Source organism: Gobio gobio, assembly GCF_949357685.1.
Source record: "Gobio gobio genome assembly, chromosome: 8".
In the NCBI taxonomy this organism is placed as follows: domain Eukaryota; kingdom Metazoa; phylum Chordata; class Actinopteri; order Cypriniformes; family Gobionidae; genus Gobio; species Gobio gobio.
Window position 1 is genome coordinate 41172796 of NC_137114.1, and position 22463 is coordinate 41195258.

The following is a 22463-nucleotide window of genomic DNA, read 5'->3' on the forward strand; positions in this document are numbered from 1 at the left end:
TGCTATTCCCAACCATTCTTTCACAATTTCAGCCTGATGAATCTTGACATTGTAATCGTGGGAAATGAAGTGTCTTCCTGCATGGTTGTTTAAAGGGTTAGTTCACCCAAAAAGGAAAATTCTGTCATTAATTACTTACCCTCATGTCGTTCGACACCCGTAAGACCTCCGTTCATCTTCGGAACACAAATGAAGATATTTTAGTTGAAATCTGATGGCTCTGAAAGGCCTCCATTGGCACAATGCACAGTTCACTAAAAAAACGGTACAAAGGCCATCTCACTACAGTGGTTCTACAATAACTTTATGGGGTGACGAGAATAGTTTTTGTGCGCAAAAACCCTAAATAACGACTTATATAGTGATGACGATTTCAAAACACGGCATCATGAAGCTTTGAAGCTTTATGAATCAGCGAGCCGAATGATGATTCGGATCGCGTGTCAAACTGCTGAAATCGCGTGACTTTGGCGATCCAAACTGCTGAATCGACTCACTGATTCATAACGCTTCGAAGCTTCATGATGCCGTGTTTTGAAATCGTCATCACTATATAAGTCGTTATTTAGGGTTTTTTTGCGCACAAAAACTATTCTCGTCACTTCATAAAGTTATTGTAGAACCACTGTAGTGAGATGGACTTTGTAACAACGTCTTTAGTACCTTTTAAGGGTCTTGAGAGTGAACCGTGCATTGTGCCAATGGAGGCCTTTCAGAGCCATCAGAGTTCAACTAAAATATCTTCATTTGTGTTCCGAAGATGAACGGAGGTCTTACGGGTGTCGAACGACATGAGGGGAAGTAAATTATGACAGAATTTTCATTTTTGGGTGAACTAACCCTTTAAGAAAGAAAAGGCTACAGATTCCATCATTTAGAAGAACTGTTGACAAACATATAATATGCTAGAAACATAATAATCACTGCAGTAGTGATCCAGTCATAGACAAGTATTAGCCCTTTTTTTTTTGGCTGGGTAGTGTATATACACCGTATGCTTACATTCTTAAGTGCTGGTTTAGGACCAGTTACACCATCTCAGTTTTGCTTGAGCATGACTGATCCACCAGTTAGACCAACACTATACACAGTATATATATAAATATATTAAAACAGAAAATTGAATCTTTTGGAATAAACAAATAAATCATAGTTCTTAAAAAATGTGGAAACAATCAGCATTTTCATATAGCAGAAATAACAGGAAATGTCTTATTATGCTCATATTAGCAAAATTTTGCAGCAAAAAAGGTCCATTGTCATAGTGTAGAGATCACTATGACAAGTCACTTTCAAACCAAGCAGTTTCTGGTCAACACAAGGAAACTGCATGTCCAACTAGGTTTTATATTATAGTTTCTTGTATACATTATATCCATGTACATCTTTATCTAACGACGCATTGGCAAGGTGGGGGAAGTTCAAATGTAAGTGGTTAGACAACGAACAACATGGTCTACTTGTAGCCTTTATTTTGACTCACAATTTGCAGTTTGACTGTGGCTTAACTTCTTTGAATTATAAGTAGCTTGTAGCTTTACTAAGCTTTATTTACATTGTAGCTTTCCCAAAACTGCCCTGGACTGTCTAATCTCTCTTCCAGTAATACTGTAGGTTTTTCTAATTCCACTCCAAATCCACTGCCAATATCACCCTGCACTGCAAAAATTGGGAATGCAGCCATTGTGGGATCAATGGGTTGTTCATGCATAACATGTCCAGGGACTTAAAAAAAAATATATATGTTTGGTTAAAACTTAATGTAAAATGTAAATGTATAGATCATAAATAAAACAAAAGATTATCGGAGTGCGTTTTACAAGAAAATACCATTTCAGTCTTTTAGTCTACCTTAAAATTTCATGTTTAATCTAATGTGTTACTTGCTTTGTACCGGTAATTATTTGTGAAACTACTAGCAATTTCTGAGTGAAAATAAAACAGGTTAATTTTTTATAATATACTCTGGCATCATGATTTCAATGCTTTCATCACTGGAGACAGAGTTGTGGTACATTATGCTTTTCTCTGATTTTAAGCTGACGTGGTCATACTCAACGTCCTCTTTCTCTCTCACTCTCCCTCCCTCTCGATCACTTTCACATAGACACACACACATTCTCTTTCTCATTTCGACATAGCACGACAATATAAGATGTAATTCACATAGTGAATCAACTAATCATAACCTACATTATTTAAAGTGTGTCATCTTCACACAGAAACAAACCAGGTTTACTGGAGACGCCCATTTTTTCATCCTTCCCACAGCCACCCACCCCCCTCCATCCTGGAGCCCACTCTGTGTGAAAGGGAGGGGTGAAGATGGAGGAGGGGAGGGTAAACAGAGCCGGGCTGAACCATGTCTGATTCCTAAAAAAGGAACAAGGGAGGGGGAAGACGTGGAGAGAAGAGAAACAGAAAGGCAGAGGGAAAAAAATACCTCAAAACTGCCTCGAGAGAGGCACAAAAACAGGGAGAATGAGAAACAGGAGTCATACGAGTCACAGAAGACACCGTGGAGATTCAAGAATGGGGACGGCAGTCCATTCAAAAGCCTTTTTCTCCCCTGTTATGGCTCGGAACTGAAAACAGGATTACCTCATGCTTCTGATCATAGAAACACATGCTGCCTCTGATCGGGATTTTCAACTTTGGATCTGTGGGAATACCCAAAAGGTCATTTAATCTGGGTTTACAGAGTGTTAAGGCTGTCCAAAGGAAGACCTGCCAAACAAGCAGGTAGGGCACACACAGACTGGGACATTCGCATTCTCCATCATCTCCAACAGAGTAGACTGGTAGCTACGTGGATACTGGGATTTGAGTGGCAGTTTTTGAAGTGCACACCCTTTGGACCGGCTCTGTGCCGTCTGCTATGTTGATGACACACTGCTGCTTCCTCGAACCCCACGGGTTGGGCTGGATCAGAATGGGAGGTTAGAAGGGCAAATCGCATCATGGGAGCCAAACAAATGAAATGGTATGAATGAAATCCCACAGCTCCCTCTATCATTTTTTCTTTCCTGCTTCCATCTTCCATTCCATTTTGGACATCCCAGAAAATAAGAGCCATACTGCTTGTTGTCTATAAGTTGGACCGCAATATTGTATGTGACTGTATAGTAATGAGTGAGAGCGGGTGGCACATCACTGTTTTCTCACTCTGTAAGTCTCAATTGTGCACATAAGAGATTGATGTGTGGGTGTTGCCTGCTATTGTGAATCACCTAGCAACCGGGAATCGCTGGCTTCAATATGGTCAGTGCCATCTGTGTGCTCTTTAAATGCTCAGATGTATGAATCCTCTATTTGGTTCATAAATGTGTTGACAGTTATGGTCTTTTGATACACAATACATCATAAAGAGGTCATACAAGTGGAGTAATTGACTAGGGAGACTCATTAATCTGTTAAGCAACAGGCTACTTGGTCCAGCCTTGAAAAGACAGAATATGGAAATTATTTAAAGGCACAATATGTAAGATTTTTGGATTCAAATATCCAAAAACCACTAGAACAATGTTACATGTTTTGTTGATTTGTGTACAAATGTTTCCTAGAAGAAATAAGCTATTTTAACCAGGACACGGACCGTGTCCGTGCGTCGCCTATAAATGACATCATACCCGCATAACCCTCGATTTTTTTACTTTGTAGAAACCATGGAAACACCAAAAGACGCTTTGATATATTATCTGTTTTATTAGACAGGTGAGCAACTGTTTGGATACATTCATCAACTGAAAACTTGTTATTTAACTCAACATAGTCTTATTGTTTAAATCTGGTTTTCTTGATTTACTGCGAGTACCATGTTTTACCATGCCCATCGATCTAGCTCACTGCAGTGTGCAACAAGTGTCTCATAGTAGCCGCCGAGCGAACGCACAGAGTCGCATTATAAAATAACTTTCAACACACTCAAGTGTATGTAATAGTATGATAAAACAGCGCTGCGTACATTCACATGAGCGGAAGAAGCGGAAATGCTCGTCTGTGAAATAATAAAAGCGCCACACAATCAGGAATTTTGCGCGAGGGTGAAAAATTGAATAGTTTGAAATTAATTCTGTGTAAGCTAATGTAACCACACCTGAACACTACTGCCAATCACATATTGAGAATCAGCACATTGCTTTTATATAACAGTTCAATAAATACAATTTTAATTTAAAATAACTTGCATTTTAAATACAATATTGCCTATTCATTTGTCTATTTTTGCTCAGCTAATGAAATTAACAATGTTACGAGTCTCAAAACACACAATACTGGCCTTACTGAATAAATCAGTGTGCAATTAAAAGGTTGAGTGAATTATTCAATGACTCTCCCGTAAAGATATTTAGCCGTTTTGTTCCTTAATGAATCAGTGTTTTAAATTAATCAGTTGAGTGAATGATTCAATGACTCGCCCGTAAAGACATTTAGCCACTTTGTTCCTTAATGAATCAGTGTTTTGAATGAATCAGTTGAGTGAATGATTCAATGACTCGCCCGTAAAGACATTTAGCCACTTTGTTCCTTAATGAATCAGTGTTTTGAATGAATCAGTTGAGTGAATGATTCAATGACTCGCCCGTAAAGACATTCAGCCATTTTGTTCCTTAATGAATCAGTGTTTTAAATTAATCAGTTGAGTGAATGATTCAATGACTCGCCCGTAAAGACATTTAGCCACTTTGTTTCTTAATGAATCAGTGTTTTGAATGAATCAGTTGAGTGAATGATTCAATGACTCGCCCGTAAAGACATTTAGCCATTTTGTTCCTTAATGAATCAGTGATTTGAATGAATCAGTTGAGTGAACGATTCAATGACTCGCCCGTAAAGACATTTAGCCATTTTGTTCCTTAATGAATCAGTGATTTAAATGAATCAGTTGAGTGAATGATATATTTTTTCTCACAAAGACAGTAACTTGTCACCACCTACTGGCGTATAATCCCTTTTTTATCCCTACAGCTTGGATGGAAATTGATATAAAATTGGTTATGAAACATATCCATTGAATAGCATTCTGTTGCAAATAATGTATTAGAGTGAGAAATATGTCAAGTAAATGGTCTTAGATGAGCCAGTCAGATTATGTTTTGTATCTGGATTACTATAAACCAGCATGTTCCTCTTTGTATAAATAATCAACATTCAGTAATGTGACACCTCTCAGAAAAGCATTCTGCTGTAATTTCATGCATGTGTGCACATCCTTTTATGTAGTCATTTTCAGAAACTTAATCAAGATGTAATCCTGGTTAATAGTCCTTATCAAAATGATAACGCTCATCAACTGGGAGAGCTGCTTTGTCTTTTATTCTGTGCAACAGACTTCATTCTGTCTTTATTTCTTTGTTGGAGAGATCTCAATTTCAATATCATATTCCCGTGCCAGAGGAACAGCTAGGGGTGTTTGAGATGGAGTCTCTCATTTCATCTTTGCTGAAAACCGATGAATGACATGTGACTTAGGAATGCTCTGAAACTTTATATTAGTGTGGTTTGAACCTGAAAACCTGTATTAGAAAGATGACATGTCTATTGTAACAGGAATTGCCCTATATTTTAGTTCAGTTACATGTAATTAAAGTGAACACTTTATACCTTGTGTACACAAAAGCCTTTCATTGTCATCAAATTACTCCAGCTGGTTACATATGATATGACTGAAAATCAGGGCCAAACAAATAGATCTTGCTCACTGATTCTTTGTAACATCTCTCCAGCCTCAGTTCATCCAGTCCAGCACACACACCTAAGGAGGAGTATATTATTGCCAAATCTGAAGATTCGGGAGAGCTAGTGGGGAACCATACGGAGCAACCACAAAGCCTAGGTAGGACGTATCCCCTGTGTGGTCCCACACAATTCTATACTTTTCTTATAGTTTGTTGTTTGTTTCCTTTGAAGAGGATGTTGTGAAATCCTCAGCCACCGAGCCATCTCCTGGCCCGGAGCATGCTGGGAAAGAGGAAAGCAGCACATGGGAGGAACAGCTATGTGCCCAGCAGGAACAGCTGGAGAAGGAGATGCAGGAGACCAGGAAAATGGTGTCAAGGCTTCAGGTGAGTTCCACATTTATAGGTGGGTTTTCTTCACAATCAGAATCAACATTTGGGAAACACCCATGTTTAATACCTCTACTACTACATTTTAAGCAAAGAATTAGTGCTTGTAAAAGTAAAGCAATTCATTCAGTCAGATTAAGATTAGTTTGCACAGCTTGGCAGACGTCCCTAATCCATCGTGATTAATGTCACTCTTCCAAAAGGAACCAATGACCAAGCATTTCAAGCTCATCAATCCAGCATTTCAAAGTCTCTTTTTATTTGCTGGGTTTTAACATTACTATAGAAGGCATCTTTAATTATCTAATGCAATGACAGAAGGAGTAGAAGATAGTTAAAAAGATTGAAAAGAGGATATACAGCTTTAAAGGGTTAGTTCACCCAAAAATGAAAATTCTGTCATTAATTACTCACCCTCATGTCGTTCGACACCCGTAAGACCTCCGTTCATCTTCGGAACACAAATGAAGGTATTTTAGTTGAAATCTGATGGCTGAGAAAGGCTTCAGATAGGCCTCCATTGGCATTCAGTACATTTACACTCCCAAGACCCATAAAAGGCACTTAAAACGTCGTTAGAAAGTCCATCTCACCACAGTGGCTCTACAATAATTTTACGAAGCGACGACAATAGTTTTTGTGCGAAAAAAAAAAATCTTGCGCATGCGTCGTGGAGGCACACACGGAAGACAAGAACAAGCTGGATAAAGGCGTTATTTTGATTTTTTTTTTGCGCACAAAAACTATTGTCGTCGCATCGTAAAATTATTGTAGAGCCACTGTGGTGAGATGGACTTTGTAACAACGTTTTTAGTGCCTTTTATGGGTCTTGGGAGTGTGAATGTACTGAATGCCAATGGAGGCCTATCTGAAGCCTTTCTCAGCCATCAGCTTTCAACTAAAATATCTTCATTTGTGTTCCGAATATGAACGGAGGTCTTACGGGTGTCGAACAACATGAGGGTGAGTAATTAATGACAGAATTTTCATTTTTGGGTGAACTAACCCTTTAAGTGAGAAGATGGTTAGTCGAAAGTTGTTTGGAACACTGTTGGTGCAATAGCACTGGTATGGACTAGTTTTACTCGCATTACCTCACATGTCTTCATTCAGGCCTTACTGCTGCATGGGTCACTACCTGAGGACGAGCAGACATCTACTCTGAGCTTTGGAGACAGCACCAGCTCAGAGCAGCAGCTGGTAAAGCATCATTCTGCTTTTGTGCATGTCTCATTTACAGTCTATTTTAGTAATGACATATCCTTTCTATTCTGCCATTGAAGATTTTAACCCGCAGTCGTCTGGACCAGAGTATGGAGGAGTCTTTAGATCTGAAGGTAACTTACATTGCAGAAAAGAAATACTGATGTGAAGTATACTGTATACACCGTTAATTTAAAAAAAAGTAAAAAATTTTTAACTTAAAGCTACACTGTGTAACTTTTTTAGTTTATTCTTAGCTAAAAACACTTAGTTCTTTCAAAAATATATGTGCTCATTAATGTATATTTACTTCTTTCAAGTAATAAAGTATTCTCGTAAGTTTATAATATGCCATTGAAAATACATACGGGTGAGGGGTTCGAATGCGGGTCGCCATGTTGCCCCTCCATCTTGAAAGTACATTAGCCAAAGAGGGACATACCCGTAAATTCAAGCTTCATCTTTCGCGTTTTAACACTCGATGGCACCGTGTCGAATGTGGACGAGGTCGAACTAAGCCACGTTAATCTTGGACTAAATCGGCCACCGTAGGAGTTAAAACGAAATCGGAATTGAGAGGAACAGAAACTAATATTCACTGGATGGTCATATACCTTTTCACCGCTAGATGGGGGAAAATATCACACAGTGTAGCTTTAAATTACATTAAACTGACTTAAAAAATTAGTTGAACAGAAAAATTTCTTAACTTATTTTGGTGAGTTAAAACAATGTAAAAACATGCTGTCCTGACTCAGTGACTACGTTTACATGGACAGCAGTAATCGAATTATTGACCTTATTCTGAATAAGACAGTTTTCTGATTAAGGTGTTTACATGAGTTGCTTTTAGAATATTCCGTTCATGTTCCTGTTTTAGCTCGATTAATGGCACGTCATTACGTCCCCATGCCACGCTACGCTGTCCGGCGTCCAATCATAGCGCGACTTTGCCGGGTCTTTTCAAATTCAATGGGCTCAGGCAACCCACTGTAACTTTACTTGTGGATGTCGCTGTTGCACAGTGTTACTTTATAAAAACGAGTGACTTTTATACTTTTTAATGTATTTTTTTAAATATATATTTACGTTGTTTTATTTTTGTAATATTATATATTGTCTCTTTCAGTTTTTTTTAATCGACACTGCTCCTTTTGCCTCATTCTTGACAGCACATTTTGAATAACAGCTTTGAATAATGATGAAAAAGGTTTCAAAATCGTGATTGTGACTGTTGTAAGCAGACAGTTTGGTCACAATTATGAGTGTGGGATTACAGATACAAATTTACTGTATTTAACTTTTACAATGAGCAGAATAATTACAACAAAAAGAAAAAAAATATAGGGGAGGCAGTATTAGAATGAGCAGTCAAGAAAGACACGCACCATAGCAACACGTCATGGCAACAACATTTCAGACTGACAGATGCGTAAAAGATAAATAGGAATTTTCCGACATTTGAGCGCTTTGTACGCGTCGTTATATTAATTATAATTCAAATTCTGTTTTAATGGCCACACTATTATCGTTGATTGTTGAGAGGGGCGATTTTGATTACTTTTTCAAAAGGGCAGGCTCGAGCCCCCAAAGCCTTCCCCTCTGCACTTGCCTGGTGTGCATGTGTCCTGTCACAAAATGTGGCGAAAACTCGTGACGTTAATAGTTAGATTAAGGTGTGTACACGTCTGCAATGCTCTCCGATAATGCGACTAATAGGCATACTCCACATGTCTTAATTCGATTTGCGTTTACTTCGAGTATGACTTTAACCGAATTAAGGTAGGCTAATTAGAAATTGCTGTTTACGTGGTAGCTTCTTAATCAGAGTATTGTCTTAATCAGATTAATATCGGAGTATTGTTGTCCATGTAAACGTACTGACTGATCATATCATTGGTTAAGTGTATAAGCTGAATATACCAGTTTGTATGTTGAATGATGGTTTTAATATGTTTTTCAGAGAGAACTTTTAAGATACAAGCAGGAGGCACGTAATCTGCAGGCTATTAAGGTGAGTTCAGGTTCATTAAGTGTAGAACGTTATGCGTATGTTCATTGTTAATATTATTAATGACAAAAGTGTGAATAATTATTCAATTATTTCATTTCAACATTAGCTTATGAAGTGTGTAGCAGGTTTGTTGCCATTTGGGATAATTAGGGTTTGTTTCTGTGTCCATCTATTTACCCAGGATGCCTTGCAGCAGAGAATGTCTGTGCAGGAGGACTCAGTGCTGCAGCTCAAACAGGAGCTGCTCAGATCCAGCATGACCAGAGAGGAGCTGGAGGGACAGAATGTGAGTCATCAACACTGCTATAAAAAAAAGTAATTGCATTTGGTTCTTCTGTGTCAGATATATAAAAGATTTATGTGCAAACTTTCTTTTGTCTTGTTCTTTAGGTGGAACTGGAAAGGAAGTTGAGTGAACGAAACAGATTGCTGAGTGAATACAAAGTAGGCAAATTTATCCTAATCATGCTGAGTGTACTTGGATCCTATTTAGTGTTTAATCATCTATAGTGTTTTCATTAATTAGATAGACCTATGTTGGTTCTCTGCTGTGATTTTTTTTTTGGTTGGTCTGTATAGTAAATACATTTTTTTATGTCACATGCACTCATCTTTGTAGAAAGAACTTGGGCAGAAAGACAGACTTCTTCAGCAGCAGCAAGCAAAACTGGATGATGCCCTGCATCGGATCAGTGAAAGCTATCATAGGGTAACTAAATAAACTAGGGCAAAATGGGCCCGTTTCTGCAATAATTGTATGTCCCAAGGGCGTCGGAACCATTGTATGTGGGTGGGACAAGACCCACCTACTTTTTAAGACCAATGATATTGGACCCACTCACTTTTACGTCTCAAATTTAGCGCATTTAGCCCCGGGTATACTTCAATTTTTACGCATTCTGCGACGTCACTCATAGGTTTCTGAAGAGCATTTTTGAAACCCGGGCGGAGTCGGTTGTCACCATCTTGGCAGCACATCACTCCCGGATAACTGAAAATGGGCAAAGAGGTCGTGGGTGTAGCTGAGGTGCCTGGTTGCTGAAACCACGGCCACTTAGCTCGACCAGAGCGGGAATCCACCTGTCACTCAAGTGGCAACGCCCTTAATTATGCAGAACTTTAAGGCACCCATAGTGTCCCATTCAGCATTTAAGTTTCAGAAGGGTGCTCGCGAGCGCCCCCCTTTGCGGCTATGGTTTAACTGCTTGGATTTTTTGTTCAAAACAACTTACTAGACTTTTGTTGCTTGTTAATTTTTGGGAAACCATATGGCTATAAAAGCAATTGTTTAATTAAAAGGCACCAGAATACAGGAAATGGAGTCTACTCCAGTAACATTTTTATGGTGGAGGACCCATCCACATTTTATTTTACTTCCGACGCCCATACTACGTCCTATTAAAGGTTCTGCTGAACACAAAAGAAGATATTTTGAAGAAAGTTGGTAACCAAAATGTTGAGGTAGCCATTGACTTCCTTAGTATTTTTTTCCTACTCGAAAAAAATTGGATGATTACTATCTGGTTACTGACATTCTTCTAAATATCTTCTTTTGTGTTCAACATAAGAAAGAAACTCAACAACTTGAGTGAGTAAATGATGACAAAATTTTCATGTTTGGGTGAACTATTTAGCTTTGTATTTCATAGATGTTCCTATACAATGCAGATATAGGCTACATAACAGAAATAAAAACAGCTTCAATATAAACTATAATATTATATGACTTTCAAGTAAATGTGTAATGTTCTACATTAATAATACAAAATGGTTTGCTGCAGTTGTCAGGCTGTGAGAATAATGGCTACAGTCACATGATGGACACATCGTCCACTGTTTTCCAGCACAGAATGGTGAGTCATGTCATTCTTCATTTGAAAAAGTATTCGCTCAATTTCTACTAAATGAGTGTGTTTTTTGTTCTTTGGTGCTGGCTGAATGTGTGCATTAGGGGGACGAGTTACATCTGGTGCGAGATGCTCTGCGTAGCCTGAGGGACAGTTTCAGCGGTCATGACCCGCAGCATCACATGCTGGACACGCTGGAGCAAGGCGTGGCTAGTCTGGTGGACCGCCTTCACACCACAGAGTCCAAGAAAAGGCAGGAGAGAAAGGCAAGGTCAACCATAATCTGTATCCAATATTCTGGATAAGAGGAAATATGCAATCAATCTGAATTCACCCCTAGGTGTTGCACTTAAAGAGTTCCAAAAGAGTCGATTCCTCCACAGCCACAGAGTCAGGGTCGACTCCAGCACAGGAATTGACTCTAGCTGCATTTCCACCGAAATTACCCGGAACAATTTGTCCCAGGAACTTTTTCCCCCCAGACCTGTTGATGTCTGCATTTCCATTGGGGCCAAAGTACCATGAATATTAGGCAAATTAGTCTGGTGACATAGGACTGCGTGCAACATTACAGTACCCACTGGATTTCGTCCTCCACATATAAGCTTAATAAAGCCTGAACCTTGTCGTCGGTCCATCGGTCGTATTTTTTAACTGTTTTAGGGCATTTTCACACCTGAAAGTCCGCACCAATGTCCGAACCGAAGTTCATGTTTTGATACATTTGATACTTTCGGTTAGTTTTGATTTGGTTTCACATTGCAATTATACGAGCGCACTAAAGAACTTTACATGACACACTTACGTCCACTCGTCATCATCTATGTGGGCTGCATCTGGACATTGATTGGTTTGTAAACGGACGTGCGTCTGACGTCAGCGTCTTTGACAAGAATGAATGAACGGACGCATATCGTTGCCACTATTAAACAGTGCGCATTGCTTGACTATTTTCTTTTTGTCACGTTTAAAAGTGGACATTTCAAGCTTTATATACACATATTTCTCATGTTTGTGAGACAAGTAGCCTGCTGAGTTTAGGTTTATTTGAGACGCGCTCCAGTTCATGTGCAAAGCATGTGATCGCTCCCGCGATTATTGTCTGCTATAGACTATTTGCTTCTTATTTATTAAATCCAGGCAATTATCTGATTAAACGTTGATTAAAATTAAGATACAATTTATACAAAAGATATTCACATTAAAGAAAGGCTTTCTAAGTCAAATCATACAAAATTTCTTTCAAAATCATTTGTGACCTTCTGTCTTCTGACATATTGTGCATCTTTTCACTTTTCATAATCAATGTAGCCTAGATGAAATTTAAAAATAACATTAAAATATTTAAACATAAACAGGAACTTCCTGCAAATGGTCTGAAAGTCCGAACCATACAGAAAATGCTTTTTTACACTAGAAAAGAACCGAACCTTTGTTCAGTTTGATCCGGACCGAGACTACCTCTTTTCGTCGGACCAAATTTCGTCTGTTTGGTCCGGGCCGTGGTACGGGGGAGGTTTCACACCTTTAATTTGGATCCGGACCAAACTGAAAAGTCCGAAAATCCGGACCAAACAAGGTAGGTGTGAAAGGGCCGTTAAATTGTTGATTCGAATACCAAACAACTCTTACTGCATGCACCGCAACAACTGAAAATGGTGGTAAATAAAATGCTGCATGGAGTCGACCAATCAAAATGCTGCGGGAGCTGAACCAATTAGTATGTTCAGCACTCAAGTCCCACCCCCGAAAGTTCCTGAACATTGAAAAAGTACTACCTCGCAAGCAGAGACTTTCTTAGGGGGACATTTTTACCCGGAACTTTATTTAGACCCTGGTCCCTGCGGCCAAAACACACTGAGTACCACCCTTAAAAGTCCTTAGTTCCTGGGGAAAGTTCCTGCGGTGGAAATGCAGCTTGTTTCTGAAATCACTCACTTTTTTATGATTCTTTAATCCTTATAATGCATGGCAGTTGAGTGCACTATATAAGCAGGGAGGGAACAAAATAAAACGAGGAATTCAGGCATGTATTACACACCGAGTCTCTCATTTATTTAATTCTGAAATAACCACGGCTGTTTTTTGTGACTTTTCCCTTTGTCAAAATTACTTTGTAGCAACGTTGATAGCTACTCATCAAGTCATCACTATTTTCAAAATTTTTCACTAACCAAAAGTTCACAAAAAAATGAAAACTCTGTCATTAAAGGTGCTCTAAGCAATGTCACGCGTTTTTAGGCCAAAACATTTTTTGTCACATACAGCAAACATCTCCTCACTATCCGCTAGCTGCCTGTCCCCTGAACACACTGTAAAAAAAATGCAGTCTCTGTAGTCTCCACAAGCTCCAAAAACGGCAACAAAAAAAACTGGTGCAGTCTGGACCACGAAACATAATAAACAGTGCCCTAGCCAATAACCGACAAGAATGATTTGGGGGTGGAGGTTTGGGGTTAGGCGGCAGAAGGGCTTCCAATCCGATGACTGTTTCAGGAAGCACGGAGGGGAGGGGGGGGTCTAGCTAGCCTCTGTTTTATTTGACAACACTTCGAATGTCAACAAGAAGTTACCCCACTCAGGATCGCTTAGAGCACCTTTAATTACTCACTCTCATGTCGTTCCAAACCCGTAAGACCTTCATTCATCTTCGGAACACAAATTAAGATATTTCTGAAATCGGAGAGCTCTCTGACCTCTCCATAGACAGCCACTTTCACTTTCAAGGCCCAGAAAGTTAGTAAAGACATCGTTAAAATAGTCCATGTGACTCCAGTGGTTGAACTTTAATTTTATGAAGCGTTGAGAATACTTTTTGTGCACAAAAAAACAAACAAAGAGATCACACCCTATAGCGGCGAACCATCAAAATTTCATTACATTTTGAAACCGTTACTGTATGTGAACTTACTGAACTCTGTGACTTTGGCAGTGTGATGCATGCTCTAAATCACTGACTTTAAAACCATTTGTTATACCACCACAGGGCTCAACCAGGTCTCCTGGACGAAAAGCAAATCACACAGACCGAGAATCATGGCCATCAAGCTCAAGTAGGTCAATTCAATGCTATTCAGCTAGAAATTCCTGCAGAGTTGCCACTTTTATGCAATGAATGCATTTATATATTTATATATATATATATATATATATATATATATATATATATATATATATATACACACAGTATATATATACACACACGCAGTGGCAAGAAAAAGTATGCAAACACTTGCAGAATCTGTGAAAATGTGAAAAATTTAACTAAATAATAGAGATCATACACAATGCATGTTATTTTTTATTTTGTGCTGTCCTGAATAAGATATTTTACATAAAGAATGTTTACACAAAAAAATAGCTGAATTTATTAAAATAACCCTGTTCAAAAGTGTATGAACCATTAATTCTCAGGTGCAAACATTCACTGATGCTCCAGAACAAAACATGATGCATTAAGAGCTGGGGGTGAAAACTTTTGAGCAGAATGAAGATGTCCAAATGTTTCTTATTTAGTTTAAATATCTTTTTTTTTTCATTTAGTACTGCCCTTCAGAAGCAATAGAAGATACTTGCATGTTTCCCAGAAGACAAATTGAGTACAATTTACCTTGATCTTCAATTCAAAAAGTTTTGACCCCCCGGCTCATAATGCATCGCGTTTCCTTCTGGATCATCAGTGAATGTTTGCACCTTTTTTAGTAGTTGTGTTTGAGTCCCTCAGTTGTCCTCCGTGTGAAAAGATGGATCTTGAAATCATACAGTCACTGCTGGAGAGGGTTCAAATATGCAAAAGATGCTGGAAAACTGAAGAATTTGCAGGATCTGGAGGATTTGTCTGAAGAACATTGGCCAGTTTAACTGCTCAGGACAAACAAGACACTCAAGAACAACCATACATTTTTTTTTTTTAAAAACAGCCGTGGATCATTCAGCGAACGACACACAGTATTGAGAATTAATGGTTCATAAACTTTTGAACGGGTTATTTTAATAAATTCAGCTGTTTTTTTTTGTCTTGTGGACTATATGTAAACATTTTTATGTAAAATATCTTATTCAGGACAGCACTTAATAAAAAATAACCCCGCATTTTGTATGATCTCTTTTATTTAGTTAAAATTATTCACATTTTCACAGATTCTGCAAGCGGTTCACATACTTTTTCTTGCCACTGTAGTGTACATACATACATAAGCAAATTGTTTTCTTTTTTCCAGAGATGGCTCATTCTCACAGTAGCCCTGTTATTAGTGCGGCAGCCTCAACCAAAGTACTCTACTACACAGATCGCTCTCTCACACCCTTCCTAGTCAACATCCCTAAGAGGTGACGAGTCGAGAAGAATCACATCATAGCATCATCTTACAGATGTCTCGAGATCTAAATATTAACTTTTTATTGGTAGGCTGGGGGAGGTCACGCTACAGGACTTCAAGGCAGCTGTGGATAGACATGGCAGTTTCCGATATCACTTCAAATCTCTGGATCCAGAGTTTGGAACGGTGAAGGAAGAGGTGAAAAATCACACCCAATCAGGAATAATTCAATGTTCTGAATTAGCGAACGCTCAGTGTCTTTCTCTAAATGGCGCATATTTGAGAAATAACTCTGAATTCTGTCTTTCAGGTGTTTCAGGACGATGCTGTCATACCTGGCTGGGAAGGGAAGATCGTCGCATGGGTGGAGGAGGATCATGGAGAGGGGAGATAGAACATGAGGGTTTCCGATCAATTCAGAATGTATGTTTTACCCACTGATCTATATCGAGAACATTATAGTCATTTATATAGATCAGTGGTTTTACCCCATATATACCTCATCCCTGCAACTCTGAAGCCTTTGTCCTATCCTAACTGTGAATCTCACCAAACCTGTTCCCCATGTCATTGCATCAGGAAAGTGTTTGTAAAATAGAGTAAATGCATTTTGAAGATTGAAAGAAAAATGAAATTTTAATATGATTAAAAAACAGTTTACATACTGATTAAAAGTGTGTCAAAGTTATGGTACATTTTGTTTTCCAGAAACTAGTGTTTCGACAATGCCATTGTGATAAGTGAGCAAGAAAATACGTTTTTGTCTTGTGCTGTGACAAATAATAAACACATCGCGTTAGTTGCCAAACTGTGACAAGGACATCACATGTGTGCATGTATTGTCCTGCCAGAACAAAAAATGCCATTTCAAGAGAACATATCATATCAACATATGCACACATTCACTTTTTTCCACAAAAATGTATGTCAACCTTTCAAAAATAAAGGGTGGGAAAAGCAGGGATAACTTTGTTTGTAAAAATTTGTAACATTTGAAAATATTGAAGTATTCCCTTTGAAAATGATTGTACTTTTCCTATCAAGTTTGCATGTCTGTTCATAGTGTTTGGTATCTGTGTTGTACATGCAAATGCAGTTGACACTTGTCCACCCTTTTATTAAAAACATTCTGTGCACAGGTGAATGAGGGCTTTTTTTGTATAGGCAATCGTCTAAAATTGTGTCGATGCACAATATATCAGTGTCATATTGGTTATATGCCAATATATTAGAGATTGTTTCATTTTTCAGTATTGGGTATTTAATTGTTTATACTCATTTTCCATACTTGAACATTTCAATTACATTTGCCGTCATGTAACATTCACTTAAAGTTAAATTATTTAATAACATTTAAATGTAATCTTCAGCAAATCTCAAAACGAGCTTCCATTTTTCACACTGTACTTTACAATGATGTGATGCCTAAATTCACTTTAAAATTAGTCATTTTATTGTTTAGTATTCTATTCATTTATTTAGACAAAACAGTACAGCATTTTTATCTCAGACATTAATCAATTAACAGCAATAACATAAAAGAATTACTTTTAAGTGTTAAGTAATAATGTATTGAAACGATGTAACCTTGAATTTGAATGCATGACTAATGATCTTTGAGACAAAAGTTAATTAATTCAACTCTAAATTTCTCAGAAAATGATCTGGAAGGTGTTTATATCTTCAGTTTTTGGATTAATAAGAGTGAAGTGTTCTCATAACATTGTCACAGTAACATTTAGAGTCTGTTTCTTCTTGCTAAACGTTGCAACGCATGTCTCCTCCTTGACCAACCCAGGAAATGGAAGATGGAGATAATAAATGTCCTCAACTTCCAGGAGAATATCATCCTAAATAATAAAAACCAACCCCTTATTGAGTCCACATCATGAATAAAAAACTTAAAGGGATAGTTCAACCAAAAAACGAAAATTACGACATGATTTTTTCACCCTTAAGCCATCCCAGGTGTATATGACTTTCTTCTTTCAGACGAACACAATCAGAGTTATATTAAAAAATAGAATTGTTCTTCCAAGCGTTATAATGGTAGTGAATGGCGGTCCTGATTTTGAAATCCCAAAAAGTGCATCCATCCATCAAAACAGTAATCCATGTGCGCGTCTCCCTTCTCTATCTCTCAAAATGAGCAAATTGCTTCTGGCTTCAAAAGACATCGCACCTGCACAATAAAAGCAATCTGCGCGCCCGAATCAACACTTTCGCTTTCATTTCGGGACAGCTGACGGAAATCACTTGCCCAAGTCTTTTTAAACCTTGCCAATTTGAACATGCAAGTGATTTTATAGCATTTCGTAATACATGGGATGGGAGCTCTTTGAGAGAGTTTTCTTTGCGCTCATACCAACAACAAACACACAAGCCTAAAGAGCTCGCGCATTTCAAATTAAGTTGTTTTTCCTTAGTCAAATACACAAAATGATGTCAAAATGTCCATCTTTAGTAAGTATTTACATAAACACAGTCAGTTATGTCTTATGTGAATGTAAATAGTGCAATAGTATGCGTCATGGCATGTGTAATAATAGTAGCCTATATTGGATAAGTCTAACACATACTGCTGTGCTGTCTGTCATTAAATACCTTTTGTAAATTGAATTGTCAGGATTTACCTGTTTAATGTAGGCCTATAAATAGTCAATACTATCCAGTGTTATTTAAAATTTTAGATATATTATTTTTCTGTACCAATCCTACCTAAACTGCAAATATCGCAAATATTATGAGATCTAAAACGTCATTGGCTGAAAAGAACGCTGGAGATTTCGAGATATTTAAACGAGAAGATCTTGTGTACTATGTGCATTGATCAGTGTTAAAAGAAAATAAATGTCTAAATTAGATTGTTTGAAAGTTGAACTCACCTGTCGATCTTTTAATGTCTTGTACAAGTCAGGATGAGCAAGTGACAGATGCGTGGTAAGGTTTGATGGTCCTTCATCAGTTTTATAAGCAAAGTAATTCCAAACTTCACTTCTACTCCTCTCTTTATTAATTAGTTTTGGACGTGTTGAGTGAGATTAAAATGTCACATAGCAGTGAACTTCGGAACAGTAGTATACCGAAATTAGCAAAATCATGATATCGTACCGTTTGAAATAAAATATATACCGGTATTTTCCCAGTACCTGTATACCGCACATCCCTAAACGATTCCGAGAGAGTTAATAAAGGCCTTCTGAAGCAAAGTGATGGGTTTTTGTAAGAAAAATATCCATATTTAAAACTATATAAACTAAAATAACTCGTTTCCGTCAGACGGGCTATGCAAGTCGACTTACGGCAAAAGAGTAAACCCTGACGTGATGTATGATGTAGGAGTAGCAAAAGTTTTGACGCCTCTCGCGGATCAAACAAATAGGGCTGGCCAACAAACTCAAGCTCCTCTTCTCTTATATCTTATAATCCTCTAACATTTCTCTTTAAAAATCCTCGTTTTAGACTTCTAATTCGTGACTGGTGTTTTGTTTTGCTCCTCTGCGTTCATCAATACGCCATGCGTCAGGTCAGGGGTTACTATTTCGCCATATATCGATGCATACGGCTGTCTGTCGGAAGCTAAATATTTACATTTTTAAAGTTTTAAATATGGATATATTTTTCTTAAACAAACGCATTGATTTGCTTTAGAAGGCCTTTATTACCCCCCTGGAGTCGTATGGATTACTTTTATGATGGATGCACTTTTTTGGGCTTCAAAATCTCGACCCCCATTCACTGCCATTATAAAGCCTGAAAGAGCAATGATGTTTTTTTTTACATAAATCCAATTGTATTCGTCTGAAAGAAGAAAGTCATAGGATGACTTGGATGGCTTGAAGGTGAGAAAATCATTTAATTTTGATTTTCGGGTGAACTATCCCATTAACAAATATGTACAATATAAGGACTGTAGAAAGGTTAAATCAGAACAATGGACATTTTGATTTAATTCCAATAGAATTAAAGAAGAAGAAAAATGATATAAAATAAAAGGCATCTGTTTTGTAATTACAACTTCAACCCACACAGCTGCCATACCAGGAATACTGACCTGAGAGACGCTGAGCTGGCACTGTGATACAGATCTCACTCCAGGAAGCTGAACACTCAGCTTCAGGCTCCTAGATGAACCGCTGCCGTCAGGACAGACTGTGAGATGATGCTGGGGTTGTTGTGGCTGAGACTGGTCTGATTCTGTGCTGGAGATCACCTCAATGAGACCTGGTCGAGCTGATTTCTTCTCCTGCTCCATGCTCAGTTGGATGGATGAGTCCTCATTACTCTCATCCATTCGCAGTGAGGAGATCTGCTGCAGGAGTGATGGGGCTGTAAAACAAACGGTGGATAAAGGGTTAGTTCACCCAAAGATGAAAATTCTGTCATTAAAGGGACAGTTCACCCAAAAATTTAAATGCTGTCATCATTTACTCACCCTCAAGTTGTTCCAAACCTGTATGAGTTTCTTTGTTCTGCTGAACACAAAAGATGATATTTTGAAGACTGTTTGTAACAAAGCAGATAGAGCAACCATTGACTACCATAGTATTTTTTCCCCTACTATGGTAGTCAATGGTTGCTCTATCTGCTTGGTTACAAACATTCTTCAAAATATCTTCTTTTGTGTTCAGCAGAACAAAGAAACTCAAACAGGGTTGGAACAACTTGAGGGTGAGTAAATGATGACAGAATTTTCATTTTTGGGTAAACTATCCCTTTAAGTACACACCCTCATACTTTCGTTCATCTTCGGAACACAATTTAACATATTTTTTTAATGAAAACTGAGATTTCTGTCCCATTTACGGTCTACTCAACTATCACTTTCAAGGCCCAGAAAGGTGATAAAAACATCATTAAAGTAATCCATGAACCATAAAATGAATTTTATGAAGCGAAGTGCTTTGTTTGCACAAAAAAAAAACATAATTCACCACTTTATTTACAAAATATTAATCTCCAACGCACATTTACAAGAGCACGAACGACGCATGCATGTGTTGATGCAAGAGCAGATGTTGCTGCGTCAACTAATATTTTTGAAAATAAACTGGTACATTATGTTTTTTTGCACAAACAAAGCACTCGGGTCGCTTCATAAAATTGAGGTTAAACAACTTGGTTCACATGATGGATTACTTCTATGATGCCTTAACTACATTTCTGGGCCTTGAAAGTAGTCGTTGCTTAGGCTGTCAATGGAGGGACAGAAATCTCTCAGATCTAATCAAAAACACCTTCATTTGTGTTCCAAAGATGAACGAAAGTCTTACAGGTTTGGAACGACATGAGGGAGAGTAACTAATGGTTCTGGTTGGCCATGAGGTTCTATACAATTAGCTAATCTCTGTAGCTTTTAAAAAAAACTTTCTAAAGTATGTGCATTATTTTACCTGGTTCAAATTGTGGCTTATTGGGAGAAGATTTGCATGTATGTGGTGACATGAGACGCTGCTTCATATCCTGGACGCTGCCTTTGATTTTGTCTTTGGTGAGTTTGTAGCGTTGGGACAGACTCAGATTGTGCTGTTGTTGGATGAAGTTCACAGCATGCAGATGGAGCTTCTCTTCCTCATGTTTGTCTTTCTCTTTCATCTCCAGAACCTCAGGGTTGAAGGCCACATCAACGACACTGTAACGCTCTGCAAAACACACAGGAAATTAGATTGTCTCGAGAATATACGTTTAAGAATGTAAGAATCAATATGACGTTTGATGTAGAAAATGTAGTAGGTTAACTGGAATACAAGACTACGGACCAATAATGCTTAAAAAATAGAGACTTTTGGTTTAAAGAAAATGTTTTGAAAGCAGCAATGATGAGATTTTTCTACCTTTCTCCTCTGTTACTTTCTCCATCCGTCCTCCACACACAGGAACAGGACCACTGTAAGAAGTGGCCACTGGAACACGTTTCCAACCACAAATGTTAATGTACAATATATCTTCCTTTGATCCCTGAAAAGTAATCATTTCACTTCATCATTTTTGATTTCATAATTATTTGTATAGCCTATGCCAGCCATTTTGAACTTTTACTTTGGCATCATGGCTCAATATAGCTATCAGATGCAAAAGCGATACTAATGATTATCACATTCATAGCGTTTAATGACATTTAAATGCCACTTTTATCAAAGTATTGCAAGTTGTTTTCGTCAGGAATATGTTAAAAAACATGGTAATATCATGTCATGTAACGTTACATGTCAATGGCATCAAATCAAATAATAAGGCCTCTAAAGTGCTCTCATACAGCTGTAGTGGTCTATCTTTGATAGTGGTTTATCTATAAAATCAGTCAAAACAGAGTTTCGTTTAAGGTGGTTTACCAGTACAGAAGTGCGGATGCAGGCGTGCGGCTGCGGCGGGGAGTGAAGCCCCGGTCCCTCCCGTAACTGGCGTTCAATGAAGGTCCTGTAGGCCTCCGGATTATTCTGAGACATGTCATCTAACATCGACCAAAACTGATTCACCTGCTGCACAGCTGCATTATCATAGCCAGCCATTTCCATGCTTGAAGTGTATCAAAACTACTGTAACAACTTAAAGAAAAGCTAATACGGAACAAAACGGAGGTTTCGCAGATACTATATTATTTAGAAACAAATACCTGGTATAAAAAATTCTTAAACGATTGTATTTTGTACAAAAACTGGATAAATTATAAGTCGCGGACCAGTTTTTCGCCTTGTTGCTAAACTCAAAGGTTACCATAGAAACTAATCTAACACATGCACTGTTCTTCCAATAGATGGCGCTGTTAGTCAAAATATTTTCCATTCAGGAGGCGCAACGGAGGCTCTTTCAAATATTAGATTTGGTCTTGCTTTCAAAAAATCTTGAGTAGCCACAACCGACTGTGATTGAACGAGGTTTACCACACAATGAACAGATAGGCCTACAGTTGGCTTTACCCTCTTGATGAAATTAATATTACAAAGCGTAAATTCACTTTAATGACATAATACACTTGAAACTTGCATTCCAAACTTACCACAACAACAAAATA

At 38.0% G+C, this 22463-nt stretch overlaps 2 protein-coding genes across 2 annotated transcripts; one reads left to right on the top strand and one right to left on the bottom strand.

Annotated features, from left to right (window-relative positions):
* Positions 1-2402: 2402 nt before the first annotated feature.
* Positions 2403-16587, top strand: dixdc1a (DIX domain containing 1a). Its single transcript, XM_079824603.1, has 15 exons — positions 2403-2983; positions 5727-5836; positions 5911-6065; positions 7182-7268; positions 7352-7405; positions 9235-9285; positions 9467-9571; positions 9676-9729; positions 9905-9994; positions 11067-11138; positions 11237-11398; positions 14119-14185; positions 15353-15461; positions 15541-15649; positions 15762-16587. Exons 1-15 carry the CDS (start codon positions 2961-2963, stop codon positions 15843-15845), a joined length of 1332 nt encoding a protein of 443 aa, XP_079680729.1. The 5' UTR covers positions 2403-2960; the 3' UTR covers positions 15846-16587.
* pih1d2 (PIH1 domain containing 2) lies at positions 16064-22192 on the bottom strand. Its single transcript, XM_079824605.1, has 5 exons — positions 21784-22192; positions 21286-21409; positions 20845-21093; positions 19506-19780; positions 16064-17301 (listed from the first exon to the last, which is right to left on the bottom strand). The coding sequence occupies exons 1-5, from the start codon at positions 21964-21966 to the stop codon at positions 17167-17169; spliced, it is 966 nt and encodes a 321-aa protein (XP_079680731.1). The 5' UTR covers positions 21967-22192; the 3' UTR covers positions 16064-17166.
* Positions 22193-22463: the final 271 nt, after the last annotated feature.

What these genes read in the sequence shown, in the direction of transcription:
- pih1d2 (XM_079824605.1), bottom strand. Translation starts at nt 21,966, where the DNA reads ATGGAAATGGCTGGCTATGATAATGCAGCTGTGCAGCAGGTGAATCAG. An exon ending in GAAAGTAACAGAGGAGAAAG is followed by an intron (nt 21,094 to 21,285) that starts GTAGAAAAATCT and finishes TGTGTTTTGCAG; the next exon opens with AGCGTTACAGTGTCGTTGAT. An exon ending in TAAGCCACAATTTGAACCAG is followed by an intron (nt 19,781 to 20,844) that starts GTAAAATAATGC and finishes TTTGTTTTACAG; the next exon opens with CCCCATCACTCCTGCAGCAG.
- dixdc1a (XM_079824603.1), top strand. Translation starts at nt 2,961, where the DNA reads ATGGGAGCCAAACAAATGAAATG. An exon ending in GGAGCAACCACAAAGCCTAG is followed by an intron (nt 5,837 to 5,910) that starts GTAGGACGTATC and finishes TTTCCTTTGAAG; the next exon opens with AGGATGTTGTGAAATCCTCA. An exon ending in ATCATGGCCATCAAGCTCAA is followed by an intron (nt 14,186 to 15,352) that starts GTAGGTCAATTC and finishes TCTTTTTTCCAG; the next exon opens with AGATGGCTCATTCTCACAGT.